The sequence below is a fragment of the Chiloscyllium punctatum genome, chromosome 11 (assembly GCF_047496795.1).
Source record: "Chiloscyllium punctatum isolate Juve2018m chromosome 11, sChiPun1.3, whole genome shotgun sequence".
Lineage (NCBI taxonomy): Eukaryota > Metazoa > Chordata > Chondrichthyes > Orectolobiformes > Hemiscylliidae > Chiloscyllium > Chiloscyllium punctatum.
This window is the reverse complement of record NC_092749.1, coordinates 61,155,111-61,172,552: the sequence shown is the minus strand read 5'-3', so window position 1 is coordinate 61,172,552 and position 17,442 is coordinate 61,155,111. Positions and strand designations below refer to the sequence as shown.

Sequence of the window (17,442 nt, the reverse complement as noted above, 5' to 3'; positions counted from 1 at the left end):
GAAAAGGATAGACTCGATCTAAAAGTTGAAATTCCAAATTGGAGGAAGGCTAATTTTGACGGTATTAGGCAAGAACTTTCAAAAGCTGATTGAGGGCGGACGTTCGCAGGTAAAGTGACGGTTGGAAAATGGGAAGCCTTCAGAAATGTGATAACATGAATCCAGAGACAGTATATTTCTGTTAGGGTGAAAGGAAAGACTGGTAGGTGTAGGGAATGCTGGATGACTAAAGAAATTGTGGGTTTAGTTAAGAAAAAGAAGGAAGCATATGTCAGGTATAGACAAGACAGATCAAATGAATCCTGAGAAGAGTATAAAGGAAGTAGGAGTATACTTAAGAGGGAAATCAGAAGGGCAGAAAGGGGACATGAGATAGCTTTGGCAAATAGAATTAAGGAGAATCCAAAGGGTCTTTATAAATACGTAAAGGACAAAAGGGTAACTAGGGATAGAATAGGGCCCCTCAAAGATCAGCAAGGCGGCCTTTGTATGGAACCACAGGAAATGGGGGAGATACTAAACGAATATCTTGCATCAGTGTTTACTGTGGAAAAGGACATGGAAGGCATAGAATGTAGGGAAATAGATGATGATATCTTGAACAATGTCCATATTACACAGAGGCGGAAGTGGTAGATGGCTTGACACGCATAAAAATGGATGAATCCCCAGGACCTGATCAACTGTACCATAGAACTCTGTGGGAAGCTAGGGAAGTGATTGCTGGGCCTCTTGCTGAGATATTTGTATCATCGATAGTCACAGGTGAGGTGCTGGAAACTGGAGGTTGGCTAACATGGTACCATTGTTTAAGAAGAGTGGTAAGGACAAACCAGGGAATTTTGGAAAGGACAAACCAGTGAGCCTGATGTTGATGATGGGCAAGTTGTTGGAGGGAATCCTGAGGGACATGATGTACATGTATTTGGAAAGGCAAGGACTGATTAGGGACAGTCAACATGGCTTTAGCAGTAGATGTGATCTATATGGACTTCAGTAAGGCGTTCGACAAGGTTCCCCATGAGATACTGGCAAGCTAGGTTAGATCTCATGGAAGACAGGGAGAACTTGCCATTTGAATACAGAACTGGCTCAAAGATAGAAGACAGAGGGTGGTGGTGGAGGGTTGTTTTTCAGACTGGAGGCCTGTGACCAGTGGAGTGCCACAAGGATTGGTGCTGGGTCCACTACTTTACATCATTTTATATAATTTGGTTGTGAACATAAGAGGTATAGTTAGTAAGTTTGCAGATGACACCAAAATTGGAGGTGCAGTGGACAGCGAAGATTACAACGGGATCTTGATCAGATGGGCCAATGGGCTGAGAAGTGGCAGATGGAGTTTAATTTAGGTGAATGCATTTTGGGAAAGCAAATCTTAGTAAGACTTATATACTTAATGATAAGGTCTGAGGGAGTGTTGCTGAAAAAAAGAGACCTTGGAGTGCATGTTTATAGCTCTTTGAAAGTGGAGTCGCAGGTAGATAGGATAGTGAAGATGACGTTGGGTATGCATTCCTTTATTGCTCACAGCATTGAGTATAGAAGTTGGGAGGTCATTTTGCGGCTGTACAGGACATTGGTTAGGCCATTGTTAGGATATTGCGTGCAATTCTGGTCTCCTTCCTATCGGAAGGATGTTGTGAAACTTGAAGGGTTCAGAAAAGATTCACAAGGATATTGCCAGCATTGGAGGATTTGAGCTATAGGGAGAGGTTGAATAGGCTGAGGCTGTTTTCCCTGGAGTGTCGGAGGCTGAGGGGGTGACCTTATCGAGGTTTATAAAATCATGCGGGGCATGGATGGGATAGATAGACAAAGGCTCTTCACTGGGGTGTGGGAGTCCAGAACTAGAGGGCATAGTTTTAAGGCGAGAGGGGAAAGATATAAAAGAGACTTGAGGGGCAACCTTTTCATGCAGAGGGTGGTACATGTATGTAATGAACTGCCAGGAGAAGTGGTGGAGGCTAGTACAATTGCAACATTTAAAAGGCATCTGCTTGGGTACATGAATAGAAAGGGTTTGGAGGGATGTAGGCCAGGTGCTGGCAGGTCAGACCAGATTAGGTTGGGATATCTGGTCAGCATGGACAAATTGGACCGAAGGGTCTGTTTCGGTGCTGTACATCTTTATGACTCTCTAACACTATAACAAACAAGTCTACAATTTGGAACAGCAATGAAATCTAAATAAAGCAGATGAACACTTTATGGTTATATGTTGTTGTGGGAGAACCCTTAAACATTAGAAAAGAACAGACAATGTCGGTAAAGAAATGTATTTGAATGTAAAATGACGATGAGTTACCAATCACTTACCAATAAGGAAAATAGTAGACTGTTCTTAAGATTAGATATTCGTTCCTCCATTATCACTATAGCTTTTGACAGTGATTCTGTGTCTGCTAAAAAGATCACAAACCCACCCCATCTGCAGTTGATCAGAAAACTACGCATGAAGCTATGACCTATGTTGTTGAGCTCAGGGAAGTGATTTATCCTTCCTCAAACAGATTCTGTTAATTAATTAACTAAAAACTACTTCACCCTGTAAGAGCAACTGCTCTGTTTGAAGAGTGGTTCCAATAGCTCACCAGGCCCATGTCCTTTGTAATCGTGCTCTTCATCCTACAAGTATAAAAAGAAAAAAATTAATTAAATAGAAAGCATGCATTTCTAATCAGATTAGGCACCTATTCTACTGTAGACAGCCGCCATTAAAAAAAGTCAGCGATTTGTAGGATAGACAATACTGCAGCTATAAAATAAACTGAAGGTTTTGCATCTGCTGTGAACACTATTCAACAAGTTTAAGACTTATTCTCCCCACCAGAACAAAATTGATTGAATGTGTTATTTATATTTAACCTTCATAGAAGTGTCAGAAAACATATTGCAATAATGATAATTCATCAGAGTTAAACAATTCAAATAAACTACTGGACTCAAGTACATATTATGCTGAAGTATTCATAGAAACATTGCTGCTGTGGAAAAATTGAACCAATTAGAACTGTGTAACAGAAACTATAAGACCATAAGACATAGGAGCTGAATTAAGCCATTCGGCCTATTGAGTCTCCTCCACCATTTGATTATGGCTGATCTATTTCTCAACCCTATTTGCCTGCCTGCCTTCTCAAAACCCATGATCCCCTTACTAATCAAGAACCCAATCAGTTTTAAAACACACTTGGCCTCCACAACTTTGAGGCAATGAATTCCACAGATTCATCCCCCTCTGGCTGAAGAAAGTTTTCCTCATCTCAGTTCTAAACAAAACTCGATTGTGCACAACATATGGTTTAATTTCTTACCTTAACAAAATTGTTAAGATAGCAACAACAAAATTGTTGTTGAAGGTCTTTAGATTTGCTGTAAATATCAATCATATTTCCCTTATTGCTGAGTGGCACATTTTATTGTACACACAGTCAAAACAATGAGTTAAACCATTCTGTTACACTTAACACAAATGGTACCGAGTTGTTACTAAGATTTGAGTGACTGATGACACAGAAGAAGAAAACAAAACTCAGCAACTTTCAGGGTCTTTTACAGTATAACTTATGTACTCAGAGGGACTTGGAGTTGGTGTTGGGGTCAGGGTGGGGTGGAGGCAGAAAAAACATGGCAGCTGTGGGCAGCAACTGTGACAGAGAATGTGATAAAATCTTGAAACAAGATAAATTCAGTGCTTATGATTTTAAATGTGAGGCATTAGTGGACTAGGAGCTAATATATGTTTGCAAGGACAGGAAGAGATGGGAGAGTGTGACTTGATGCGGGATAGGGTAGTGGCAGCCCAAGGTTTGGATCAGCTCAAGTTTATGGAAGGTAGCTAGGAGAGTTTAGAAGTAACAAACATAAATAAAGTTTCAGCAGCAAATGGGTTGATGAAGAGCAACCCAGTGTCAGAGAGATGAAATTAAATAAGCTTTTAAATGGTTTGGAAATTTAATAAAACACCAAATAGCAGCCTGGCTGGGGAAGAGAGAAGATTGGTCACAAGATAAACAGTGTTTGTGGAGAGTACTTAGATATTGTTTTTTTTCCCCAATGTTTGACTAGAGGAACTTTTAGGAACTTGTAGCTCATCACACAGCCGAACAAGCGGTTTGATAGCAATAAGACAGTGAAGAGGTTGAAAGGGGTGACAGATAAGTGGAGCAGGGATGATCATGGTGGAGGAGGCTGCATGTGTGGAATGTGTCTGGATGATGCTCCTATAGAACACCCTGCAGGAAAAGGAGGCTCCCAAGGCTAGATTCTTGAAGTACCCCAGAGGCAACGATATGGGGTTTGAAAGGGACACTTTGATACACCACTGACTTGGAACAAACCCATGAATTAACTGATATGCATGATTGAGCTACTCACTACTTAATCACCTACCTATGGAATAAATATTGTGTCAATACATTCCAAATCTTAACCCAGTCACTGTGTACATTCTCTCTCACGTTGATTTTGCTTCTTTTGCCAATAATTTAGATCTGCACTCTCATTTTGATTCTTTCATGAGTTAAAACAGTTTCTTCCTATCTATTTGATTCAGACTCTTCATGATTTGAAAATCTCTATCCAAACTCCTCTCTGCCTTTTTTTCTCCCAAAATAAATATGTCCTACAGTCTCCAATCTTCATAACTGAAGTTCCTCATACCAGAGTTCATTCATTGCACTTTCGTCAATGCCAAAATGTGGCATCCAGAACTGGATGCAATACTTCAGCTGAGGTAGAATGTCTTCTCCAGGTTCAACATAAACTCCTTGCTCTTTTACTCTATATTTCTATAATAAAGCCTAGGGTACAGAATGCTTTATTAACCATGCTCTCAATCCACTCTGCCAAATTCAATAACAATTGGGAGGGGACGGGGTTCAGGATTGGATGCTCAACTCAATGGGTTGAATGGCTTGCTTCCATGCTGTAGGGGATTCTATGATTAATGCATATATTCACCAGGTCCCACAACTCGTTGATCCCCTTTAGAATTGTGCTGTTTATCTCTCTATCGTCTCTCTAAGTTGTTCCTACATAAGTGAATCATTATATTTCTCTGCTTTGAGCTTCAATCGGTCATGTTCCTACCAATTTGACCAAATCCTACTGAAGTTTTGCACCATCTTCCTCAATTTACAATGCCTCCAGGGTTTTGAACCATTCACAAATGTTGAAACTAAAGGTTTAAGCCGTCAATATACGGGACAAAACTAAGGGTTCCAGCACTGACGGCTGGGGAACTCTTCTCTAAAGCTACAAGCAACCCAAAGAGCCATCCATTAACCAGGGTGCCATTCAGCCAGTTCCTGTTCATGCTGCCACTGAAACCTTTATCCCATTAACTATACATTTACTTAAGTTTGTTGAGTGACACTGCATCAGATAACTTTTGGAAATCCATGTATCAGCTGCATTGCCCTCAACTCTGTTACCTCTTCAAAAAGGTCCTGCAAGTTACAATTTTTGCTTTTAAAATGAATCTACATTTATGACTATTAATTTTATCCTGAATTATCGTTTCTGCAAGCTTCCCCACCCGTCACTTAAGTCAAACCAACTGGCCTGTAATTGTTGAGCTAAGTTTATGCTTTCTTTTCCATCAAATATGTTACATTTTCAAATTTCCAGTCTTCTGGCACCAATGCTGAATGTGAAGACACTTGGAAAAAAAACCAAAAGCACTTGCATACTTTCAAAAACAGGTTTATTACACAAAATAGATTGCTTTTAAGCAAGAATCGTTACATCTTTGCACGGAAAAACATACAGAATACACAGACTTAAATTAACTTGGAGTTATTGACTGTAGTCTGAAATCAATGTTAAATTTAAAAAAAACATGCATACAATGTAAAGTAATACATAACCCATTACATTATACAGTTATGAAGAAAGCATTTCTAACAAAATGTACTTTTAATACAAGGCTTACCTGGTCTTCACTCCCAACTGAAGGCAACATACATTTGTACCTTTCATTATGCACTGTAGTGATAATTATGTAGTCATCAGGTTTATACAGGCCTCCTGTGGTTGGCTAAAACCAAAATAGAGGGTTAATAATAAAAGAGTTGTGCATTATTTACGTTCTACATTACTGCAAAGAGTATCGTAATGGGCAATTACTTAAACTTTTGTTCCTACACCCGAACACCTGAAAATAAACCATTCAACTTTATAACATACAGAATAGGAATAAAAGATACCAGTTGGCACCATCATCATTCTAACCCTATCTGTACTCAATTAAGATGACTCCTCTTCAGGAATGCGTACAAAGTTACAGCGGCATGGTGGCTCAGTGGTTAGCACTGCTGCCTCATAGCGCCAGGAACCCAAGTTTGATTTTAGCCTTGGGTGACTGTGTGGAGTTTGCACATTCTCCCTGTGACTGCGTGGGTTTCCCCTGGGTGTTCTGGCTTCCTCCCACAGTCCAAAGACGTGCAGGTTAGGTGGATTGGCCATGCTAAATTGTCCCATTGTGTCCATGGTTGTAGACACTAGGTGAGCTATCTATGGTAATTCTGGATTAGAGCAGTTCAGGCAGCATCCAAGGAGCAGTGAAATCGACGTTTCGGGCAAAAGCCCTTCATCAGGAATAAAGGCAGAGAGCCTGAAGTGTGGAGAGATAAACTAGAGGAGGGTGGGGATGGGGAGAAAGTAGCATAGAGTACAATAGGTGAGTGGGGGAGGGGATGAAGGTGATAGGTCAGGGAGAAGAGGGTGGAGTGGATAGGTGGAAAAGGAGATAGGACAAGTCATGGGGACAGTGCTGAGCTGGAAGTTTGGAACTAGGGGGAGGTAGGGGAAGGGGAAATGAGGAAACTGTTGAAGTCCACATTGATGCCCTGGGGTTGAAGTGTTCCGAGGCGGAAGATGAGGCGTTCTTCCTCTAAGCGTCTGGTGGTGAGGGAGCTGCGGTGAAGGAGGCCCAGGACCTCCATGTCCTCGGCAGAGTGGGAGGGGGAGTTGAAATGTTGGGCCACACTGTGGTTGATTGGTGCGGGTGTCCTGGAGATGTTCCCTAAAGCGCTCTGCTCGGAGGCGCCCAATCTCCCCGATGTAGAGGAGACCGCATCGGGAGCAATGGATACAATAAATGATATTAGTGGATGTGCAGGTAAAACTTTGATGGATGTGGAAGGCTTCTTTAGGGCCTTGGATAGAGGTGAGGGAGGTGGTGTGGGCGCAGGTTTTACAGTTCCTGCAGTGGCAGGGGAAGGTGCCAGGATGGGAGGGTGGGTTGTAGGGGGGCATGGACCTGACTAGGTAGTCACGGAGGGGACGGTCTTTGCGGAAGGCGGAAAGGGGTGGGGAGGGAAATTTATCCCTGGTGGTGGGGTCTTTTTGGAGGTGGCGGAAATGTCGGCGGATGATTTGGTTTATGCGAAGGTTGGTAGGGTGGAAGGTGAGCACCAGGGGCGTTCTGTCCTTGTTACAGTTGAAGGGGTGGGGTCTAAGGGTGGAGGTGTGAGATGTGGACGAGATACGTTGGAGGGCATCTTTAACCACGTGGGAAGGGAAATTGTAGTCTCTAAAGAAGGAGGCCATCTGGTGTGTTCTGTGGTGGAACTGGTCCTCCTGGGAGCAGATACGGCGGAGGCGGAGGAATTGGGAATACGGGATGGCATTTTTGAAAGAGGTTGGGTGGGAAGAGGTGTAATCCAGGTAGCTGTGGGAATTGGTGGGTTTGTAAAAATGTCAGTGTCAAGTCGGTTGTCATTAATGGAGATGGAGAGGTCCAGGAAGGGGAGGGAGGTGTCAGAGATGGTCCAGGTAAATTTAATGTCAGGGTGGGATGTGTTGGTGAAGTTGATGAATTGCTCAACCTCCTCACGGGAGCACGAGGTGGCACCAATGCAGTCATCAATGTAGCGGAGGGAGAGGTGGGGAGTAGTGCCAGTGTAATTACGAAGATCAACTGTTCTATGTAGCCAACAAAGACACAGGCATAGCTGGGGCCCATACGTGTGCCCATGGTCTGGAGGAAGTGGGAGGATTCAAAGGAGAAATTGTTAACGGTGAGGACCAGTTCGGCCAAACGAATGAGAGTGTCGGTGGAAGGGTACTGTTGGGGACATCTGGAGAGGAAAAAATGGAGGGCTTGGAGGCCCTGGTCATGACGGATGGAGGTGTAGAGGGATTGGATATCCATGGTGAAGATGAGGCGTTGGGGGCCGGGGAAACGGAAGTCTTGGAGGAGGTGGAAGGCGTGGGTGGTGTCTCGAACGTATGTGGGGAGTTCCTGGACTAGGGGGGGATAGGACAGTGTCAAGGTAGGTAGAGATGAGTTCAGTGGGGCAGGAGCATGCTGAGACAATGGGTCGGCCAGGGTGGTCAGGCTTGTGGATCTTGGGAAGGATCTTGGGGCAGTTCGGGGTTCCCAGACCATGAGGTTGGAAGCTGTGGGTGGGAGATCTCCTGAGGTGATGAGGCTCTGTAAGGTCTGGAGATGATGGCTTGGTGATGGGGGGCGCGGGGTCATGGCAGAGGGGGCAGTAGGAAGAGGTGTCCTCAAGTTGGCGTTTGGCTTCAGTGTAGAGACTACCACTGCGCCCCCTTTATCCGCTGGCTTGATGGTGAGGTTGGGATTGGAGCAGAGGAATTGGAGGGCTGCGCGTTGTGAGGGCGAGAGGTTGGAGTGGGGGGGGGGGGGGGGGGGGGTAGACAGGTTGAGGCGGTTATTGTCTCGGCGGCAGTTGGAAATGAAGAGGTCGAGGGCAGTTAATAGACCAGCGCGGGGTGTCCAGGTGAAATTGTGAGGTTATCGGGATAGGGTGGGGAGGTGGAAAATGGCCTCTTTCAGCACTGTGGGGATTCTATTATTCTCTGAAGCATGAAGTATATAGATGTATGAAGTAAAAGACAATAACGATTGCACTGCAATAATGTACATTTACTTTTGAAAACTCAAGTCTATCGAGATGTTATAAACTAGATGTAGCCAACATCAGTAGCAGACAACGAAAAAAACAGATAGTCTGGTTCTGACAATTTATTTTTGTACAAAAATTATTGCGTTAGCCAATAATTTGTATGATGTAGCATTAATAGAAAGGCAAACTATGTAAATTTAGCAGCAAAAGTAAAGTTGGATAATTTGAATTAATGCAATTGTGAAATGAAAGTAGGCTGTGCACTTCCTTGTAAAAGTGCCTCGAGGTGCTTTACTCTTATGTCAACGCATGCCATTTTCTGTTTCAAACAGAAAAAAAAGTGAATTGTTAAAAGACAAGTACCAAAGGATGAACAAAACTGACATTGTAATTTTTGTATAAACATTGCTGACAATGCACAGGTTACTCAACCTTCAAAACTTCAAAAAGATTTATGGTCAAAAAGATTTAATTATTAAAGCATAAGCCCCAAGATACTGCTGGTACAAAATATTTTCTTTTGCCCAAAGAAGGGATAAGTGTGGCCGGCAGAACTAAAAATTTTGCAAACACTTTCAGATAGCCAACCTTAAAGTTTCCATCTAATCACAGAGAGGCTTTTCCTTTTCTCCTATATCTACCTCCCAACAAAACCTCAAGCACCAAATATTATTTGTCAACCTCCATTTTCTTTTCTTTACACAACGCTGACTCATCACAATCACATTATGATTTTCTAATTGCCTGTTACTACTTCCTTAAAATCCATTGCATCAGTTTTCCAATGCCAAATGATCAGCTGACTGATCTGTTGTTCCATTTTCTTTTCCATTTCTTTCTTGAAAAGCAGCATTTCATTTTCTATGCTCCAATCCACTGGGAGTGTTCTAGGATCCAGGGAATTTAAAATCACAGTCAATGCATCCACTACACCTGCAGCATTTCTTTTAAAAATTGTATAAAATTGTTACAAAATGTAAGCCATCAGGATACATGTCACTTATTAGTTCAATTAACTTCTTCAATATTTCTTTTACTAAAAGTAATTATTTTAATTCCCCAACTCATTAGATTTTCAGTTTCCTGCCATTTCTGACAGAAAAATATAGAAAGTAAAAGTACACCATTCAGTTCATAGAGTCTGCTCTACCATTTAATTATTACAACTTAACACTGTACTCCTGGGCTCTCCCTATACTCCTTGCCACCTTTAGTCTCAGGAAATCTATCTAGTTATTTTTCAAATATGTTCAGTAATTTGGCCTACACAGCCTTTTACAGTGGAGGATTCAACAGGTTCACAATCCTCAGTGAAGAAATATCTCATCTCAGTCCTAAATGGTTTACCCAGTATTGTGAGACCTTTACTACTTATTCTAGACCCACCCCGCCCAGTCTTGGGAAACAGCATGTCTTCAGTCTACCCAGCCCCGCAAGAAATGTATACTTTTTGTCAAGATTCCCTCTCATTCTTCTAAACTCCAGTGAATGCAGGCCTAGTTGTCCCAATCTTTACTCATAAGAAATTCTTGCCATCCTAGAAATCAGCTTAACTAACTTTTGAAACATGCCCTATATGGCAAGTATATTTTTCCTTTCGGTACAAATATCAAAACTGCACACATCTCCAGGTGTGGTCCCAAGGTATTATAGAGCTGCAATAAGACTCTTTGCTCCTGGATCGAATCTTCTTGCAGCGAAGGCTAACATACATTTATATAATTGGTAACCTTGTAAATAAGGTCACATACCCTTGCGCACCGTGCAAGCTTGAAGGATGAAATTAAATACAAAGTTGTCCAGTAAGATAATGGCTACCCTGATTAGATCATTTTTCACTGTATATTTTCAAAATCATGAACAGGCACAAAGCTATCATTTTGGTCCTGAGAAGTGCCCAGTCTACCTCAGGTGACCCAACACAAAAGTCCAATCTTTAGGGGAAGCTAGTGATAATACGAGTAGCAACAGGAGTGGTATTTGCCACTAAACATACCTGCCATCAAGCCAAAAGGTCATCTTGCATATTGCACAAATGGGTCACGTGTTTCTTAACTCCACTCAGACTGATCCTACATCTAAGTTTTCTAAGCAAAAATCCCTTCTCGCAGCTGCACTGATTTTATCCTTCACTTATAATACCATCCTCATTTCCTATTCCTTGTCCATTCCAAACATCGAATACCTTTGGATGTTCCCAGTCTACAGTCATGCTTCTGTATTTACAATGATATTGTACCTGTTTATAACTATTTGCATTGTTAATCATCCAATTTATTGCAAACAGTCTGCGAATTGAGAAATATTTAGATTTTCTGCAGATTCAAGATTTGTCTTAACATTTTTGCTTTTTTTTAAACAAACTCTGCCCTACTTAATGCGAGTCCTGTTTTCTCTGGCAACTGTTTTTGCTTTCTAACTCTACTACCTTTCATTCCTAACTGTGGTTCCCTCTCGTGTCTCCCTGCTCAAGATTCCTTGCTCTCTCCAGCTCTAGTTTAAACCCTGCCCCACAGAATAAATGAATGCCACTGTGAGGATATTGGTCCTGATCCTGCTGGAAGTGTAATTTGCCCAGCCAGCAGAGACACAGCCCTAATGTCTCATGAATCTAAATCCCTTCCTCCTATACCATCTTTCCAACTCTGCATTTATCAGGTCTATTCTCCTATTCAGGTTTGTGTCCGCTATTGTGTAGAAGCATACAAAATATTTATATAACGTCTGTCATTTACTTATTCCCCTTATAATTTCTGCTGTTTCAGCTGTTGCAGCCATGCTTACTCTCGTCAACCTATCCCTTCATACATACTTGTAGAAATTTTAGAATGCGTTTTTATAATTCTTGCTGTTTTAGACTCTAATTCTATTTTGCTGAAAAAGCGCAGCAGGTCAGGCAGCATCTAATGAGCAGGAGAATCGACGTTTCAGGCATGAGCCCTTCTTCAGGAAAGGGCTTCCTGAAGAAGGGCTCATGCCCGAAACGTTGATTCTCCTGCTCCTTGGATGCTGCCTGACCTGCTGCGCTTTTCCAGCAACACATTTTCAGCTCTGATCTCCAGCATCTGCAGTCCTCACTTTCTCCTATCTAATTCTATTTTGTCCGTCTATCACTATTTTTGGTTGAAAACATGTCCAATCCTCAGCCTGATTATTCTTCTTTGCAACATATGTATTTATAAAAATCTAAATGCATCCTTGAACTGTTTAATTAGGCACAATTGGATTACTCTTCCTGTGGATTTTTTTCATTGTCAGTAGAAAGCATATTCATAGAACATAGAAAAGTACAGCACAGAATAGGCCCTTTGGCCCATGATGTTGTGCTGAAGCTTAATCCTAACACAAAATAACTTAACCCATGCACCCTCAACTCACTGCTCTCCATGTACCTGTCCAGCAGTTGTTTAAATGTCCCTAATGACTCTGCTTCCACCACCACCTCCATTCTAGGCAGCATCCTGGTAAACCTCCTTTGCACCCTCTCCAAAGCCTCTGTATCTTTCCTATAGTAGGGCAACCAGAACTGGACACAATATTCCAAGTGTGGTCTCACCAGGAACTTTTTGAGCTGTAGCAAACCTTCGTGGCTCTTAAAACTCGATCCCCCTGTTAATGAAAGCCAAAACACCATGTGCTTTCTTAACAACCCTATCCACTTAGGTGCAACTTTGAGGGATCTATGTACTTGCACACCCAGATCCCTCTGTTTCTCCACACTACCAAGAATCTTGTCTTTAATCCTATATTCAGCATTCGAGTTTGACCTTCCAAAATGCATCACTTTGCATTTATCCAGGTTGAACTCCATCTACCACTTCTCAGCCCAGCTCTGCATCCTGTCTATGTCGTGCTGTAGCCTGCAATAGCCTTCGATACTATTGACGACACCTCCAACCTTTGTGTCATCTGCACATTTACTAACCCACCCTTCAACCTCCAAGTCATTTATAAAAACTATGAACAGCAGAGCCAAGAACAGAGCCCTGCGGGACCCCACTCAACACTGACTTCCAGGCAGAATAATTTCCATCTAATATTCAATAAGACTTCCAAAATATTTAGTTATAGTCATAGAGATATACATCAAGGAAATAGACCCTTCGGTCCAACTCACCATGCCAACCAGATAAATTGACGTTTCGAGCAAAAGCTCTTCATCAGGATGAAAGTCTTTTCCTGATGAAGGGTTTTTGCCCGAAACGTCGATATTCCTGCTCCTTGGATGATGCCTGACCTGCTGTGCTTTTCCAGCACCACTCTAATCTAGACTCTGATCTCCAGCATCTGCTGTCCTCACTTTTGCCTGTGCCAACCAGATATCCTAAATTAATCTGGTCTCATTTGTCACATTTGGCCTATTTACTTATAAACCCTTCTTATTCATATACCCATTCAGATGCCTTTTAAATGCTGTAATCTTACCAGCCTCCACCATTTCCACTGGAGCTTATTCCATACTCGCCCTCTGCATGAAAAAGTTGTCCCTTTGGTCCCTTTTATATCTTTCCCCTCCCACCCAAAACCTAAGCCCTCTTGGTTTGGACTCTGCCACCCCAGGGAAAAGGCCTTGTCTATTACTATCCAAGTCCCTCAAGATTTTATAAACCTCCATATGGTCACCTTCCAGCCTCTGACACTCCAGGGAAACAGCCCTAGCCTATTCAGCCTCTCCCTATAGCTCAAACTCTCCAATATTGTAAATCTTTTCTGAACACTTGCTAGTTTCACAACATCCTTCTTGTAGAAGGGAGACCAGAATTGCACACAATACTCCAAAAGTGGCCGAGCCAATGTCGCAAAATGGCCTCCCAACTCCTATACTCAACGCATTGCCCAATAAAGTCAAGCAGACTAAATGCCTTCTTCACTATCCTATTTACCTGCGACTCTTATTTAAATGTTTGCCATTGCTTTATCATCATATCCTTCCAGCCGGTTTTCCAAAGTATCATTCCCAATCATCAGACATACCTATGCAACTGCTTCATTTAAGTTTAGAGTCTAATTTTGGAATCAAGTGCGTCATTCTGAAATGTGAAGTTCTGCAGGATTATGATATTACTAGACAAGAATTATGACATTATTAATGAACTCTTTCTTATCACACAAGACAAGATTAAACTATCCTGTTCTCTGGTTGTTCTGCAATGGATTGTTCTAGCAGCTTCAAATGCATTTCAAGAATTTGTCCTGCAAACACTGTCAGTTTGACTTGTCTGATTTATGTAAAGAATAAAGTACCCTTAATACTACTGCTTTATTATAAACTTCTCATCAATTAAATAGCCAATACAGTGCCATATCTATTCTTAGAACAGTGCATTTTACCTCGTTATTTCAGATCTTCTTCCCTCATATTGATTCTACTTCCTGATCTTCTGATTCAAAATCTTTCCTAGTTCCTACCGTGTCACTTTTATTAACGGAATAGTCTGCCATACCTGCTCTGTAGTGGCTGTCTTTTAAAACATCAAGTACCCTGGGATATTTATTGCATGTTCTAACATCAAATTGGAGCAGAAGGTGAGCACCCACCGTTGTTCACTGATATCACTCGTCGGTTACTTCTTGCTGTCGAATGCTTACTTCTTGCTTCCTCACACTCACCATGCTGTTGCCACCATCTCATTATCTCCTCCTCCTCCTCTTCACTTCTCCGATCCTGAGCCCTTGCTGTATCTCACTTACTTCTCATAAATGATCCAATTTTCGTGCACCCCACGAATGCTCTGCACTCATTTGCTACCTGTTCCTGCACTCTTACTGCATCCCACTCACGGCTATGTGCTGAAACCTTGTTGGCTTCCTCCATTCCAAACCTTTGATATTTCCTACTCACCACTTTACTCGCTCGCTCCCATATTTTCAAGTTTGCATTGAGAGCTCAAGAGAGCAAAGGTGAGTGGGCATTGACGGTCGACAAGAGGGGGAGATGGCAGCCAACGCAGACTTTAGGTTGCAGAGAACAGTCTCTAACTATATAACTTTCTACCGAATTAATTTTAACTTCCCTACTTATTTGAATGGCCTCCTATACCACATCGACATGGTCACATAGCACATCCTCCCTGCAGTCTTTGTCCTGAACCATACAGGTGCAAGTACTTTGTACCTGTTGAACAAGGTCAGCGACGGAGGCTCCTCCATCAAAGCAGCCAGGCTGTTGTTAAGACCCAGATTTTTCTGTCCTTGACCAAATCAAGATGATCTACTTTAAGGACTATGACTGTCGCCTGGAACAGAATGTCAAGCCAATTCCCTCATGTCGCTGACACAGTTGTTTGATTTCTAACTGGTCCCCATCAAGTTTCATCTGGTGCAGGTAAGACACACTACCAATGCTACCACCCCGATTTAACCAAGCTTTGTATTTAAAGGGTTTTATTCATTAGCTTCGTTTAAATTTTTGCTGAATTGTATAATAGCAAGTTTTAAAGAGTGACTAGTTTACATTGCAAATAATCTCAAAATATATAGGCACAATAACGATATAGACATACAATAAAAATCACAATAAATAATGCTGCTTAAAAAAAGCTCTCCACTTTTGTTGCAAATATAATTGAGATACCCAAACAGGGAATAAAATTGACTGCATCTTTAACTTCTACTGAAACTTTCAAGCATAATTGTAGGTTCAAATTTTCTCCCTTATCTTAAACTGTGCAGTTTCAATTGAGGACCTTTCAATTAATGCAACTCCTTTCACTCCCTTCTCCACCAATAACATAACACTTGATACACAACCACTTTTAGATGAAGAAAAACTATTTAAGCAGTACATCAATACAAAACTGGTGACATAACTCAAGGTTATTTAGTGCACTGTCCTGAGGACCAAGAACAAAATTCATACTACTTTGAATACTTGTAGATGCTGTGCAGTCTTTTAGAAATTCTGACATCTTGCAAAAGGAGGAAAATGGACAAACTATCTTATGATGTAATGAAACACAGATCAGATTAGACTAAAGATTAATTTCTCTACAGTGTGGAAACAGGCCCTTAGGCCCAACTAGTCCACACCGACCCTCCGATAGGTAACCCACCCAGACCCATTTCCCTCTGACTAACGCACCTAACACAACGGGCAATTTAGCATGGCCAATTCACCTGACCTGCACATCTTTGGACTATGGGAGGAAGCCACAGCACCTGGAGGAAACCCACGCAGACACGGGAAGAATGTGCAAACTCCACACATTGAACCTGGGATCCTGGTGCTGTGAGGCAGCAGTGCAAACCACTGAGCCACCATGCCACCCACGTTGTGAGAGAAGCCACAGAAAGAAGTGGAAGAAGGGGAAACAATTAATGTAATAATCTAACAGATTAAAGAAAATCTTTAAAAAGTGTCAACTTGTAGCTAATTACAAAATGCCAACCATTCACTTCTGCTAGTCCATAACAATTAGCCTGGCAACAAACAGGAAAGCATTAGTTAACGTCACTACTAGCAGACGTAATACTTTGTTGTAGATACAACCTTTAACTGTAATACTTCCTCCAATGTCTATGTACTGTACTGCACATTTACACACTGTACCCATTTTATCACTAAATCCCGATCACCAGTGCTAACCCTCATGATTAGGGCGGAACAACGAGAGTTGTCAAATCTGGCTGGATATACAGCAAGAAATTTCAGCATAGCACTTCCCAAATCCTACGACCACATCAATGGTCAGTAGACACACCTATCTTGAAACACCCTGTCTTCCCACACAAAACAGATATTTTGCTATCCAATTGGGTAACTCTTGACTGTCAAAGACAGTATATTCACTCTCCGCGCAATATTTTGGGGGGAAAAAAAACATTATTAAGTGTTCTAGTATTCAAAATAAAAGAATGCCCGTGGGGTTCCCCCACCCAGTTTGTTGGTGGAGAGTTATCATTAACCCCCAGAAATCCCAGGATGGTTGACGCTGGACGGTTGACAAAGACAACCCCGAGTGGTCTGCCTAATGTACTGACCAGCGTGAACTCGGCCCCGGGCCATGTTATCCTGAACGGGACATCATCACTTAACACAGGAGCTGTCCTACTCCAGCTGATCTTCACCACAGCAGATACCAGCAGCAAGGCGGGCCCGGCCGGCAGCCCTTTACACAACATCCTGACGGTAAAAACCGGCCGTCTCTCCGGCATTCACACGGAGGCAGCAGCCGACAGGGACTGAAGCCCGGCCTCCCGGAGCCGGCTCCACCGAACCAGGTTCACATTGGGTAACCGCTCCATCTGCCACGTCTACTTCCGGTAGGTTGCTGCAGGACTACTTCCTGGGTCAGGACATTGTCCTCTGGAGCAGTGCAGGACCAGAACCTTGAACCACTGAAGTTAATGTTAATTTCCTTACACTGCTAGCTCTACCAATATGTCCATCTATCCCCTATCTCATTTAAATCTATCAATGATAGACCTTTCAGTTAGTAAAGGTAAAACAAGGACTGCAGATGCTGGAAACCACATTCTAGATTAGAATGGTGCTGGAAAAGCACAGCAGTTCAGGCAGCATCCGAGGAGCAGGAAAAATCGACGTTTCGGGCAAAAGCCC

At 42.3% G+C, this 17,442-nt stretch overlaps 1 protein-coding gene across 2 annotated transcripts in view; it reads right to left on the bottom strand.

Annotated features, from left to right (window-relative positions):
* erlec1 (endoplasmic reticulum lectin 1) overlaps positions 1-17,127 on the bottom strand; it is a 37,193-nt gene extending 20,066 nt beyond the window's left edge. For both annotated transcript variants that reach the window (XM_072580906.1, XM_072580907.1), the window contains exons 1-3: positions 16,863-17,127; positions 5,939-6,043; positions 2,548-2,628 (exon numbers count right to left, since the gene is read on the bottom strand). In XM_072580906.1, the coding sequence (XP_072437007.1) occupies positions 2,548-2,628; positions 5,939-6,043; positions 16,863-17,036 (360 nt within the window). In that variant the 5' untranslated portion in view covers positions 17,037-17,127. The remainder of the gene's footprint in view (positions 1-2,547; positions 2,629-5,938; positions 6,044-16,862) is intronic.
* Between the last annotated feature and the right edge of the window lie 315 nt (positions 17,128-17,442).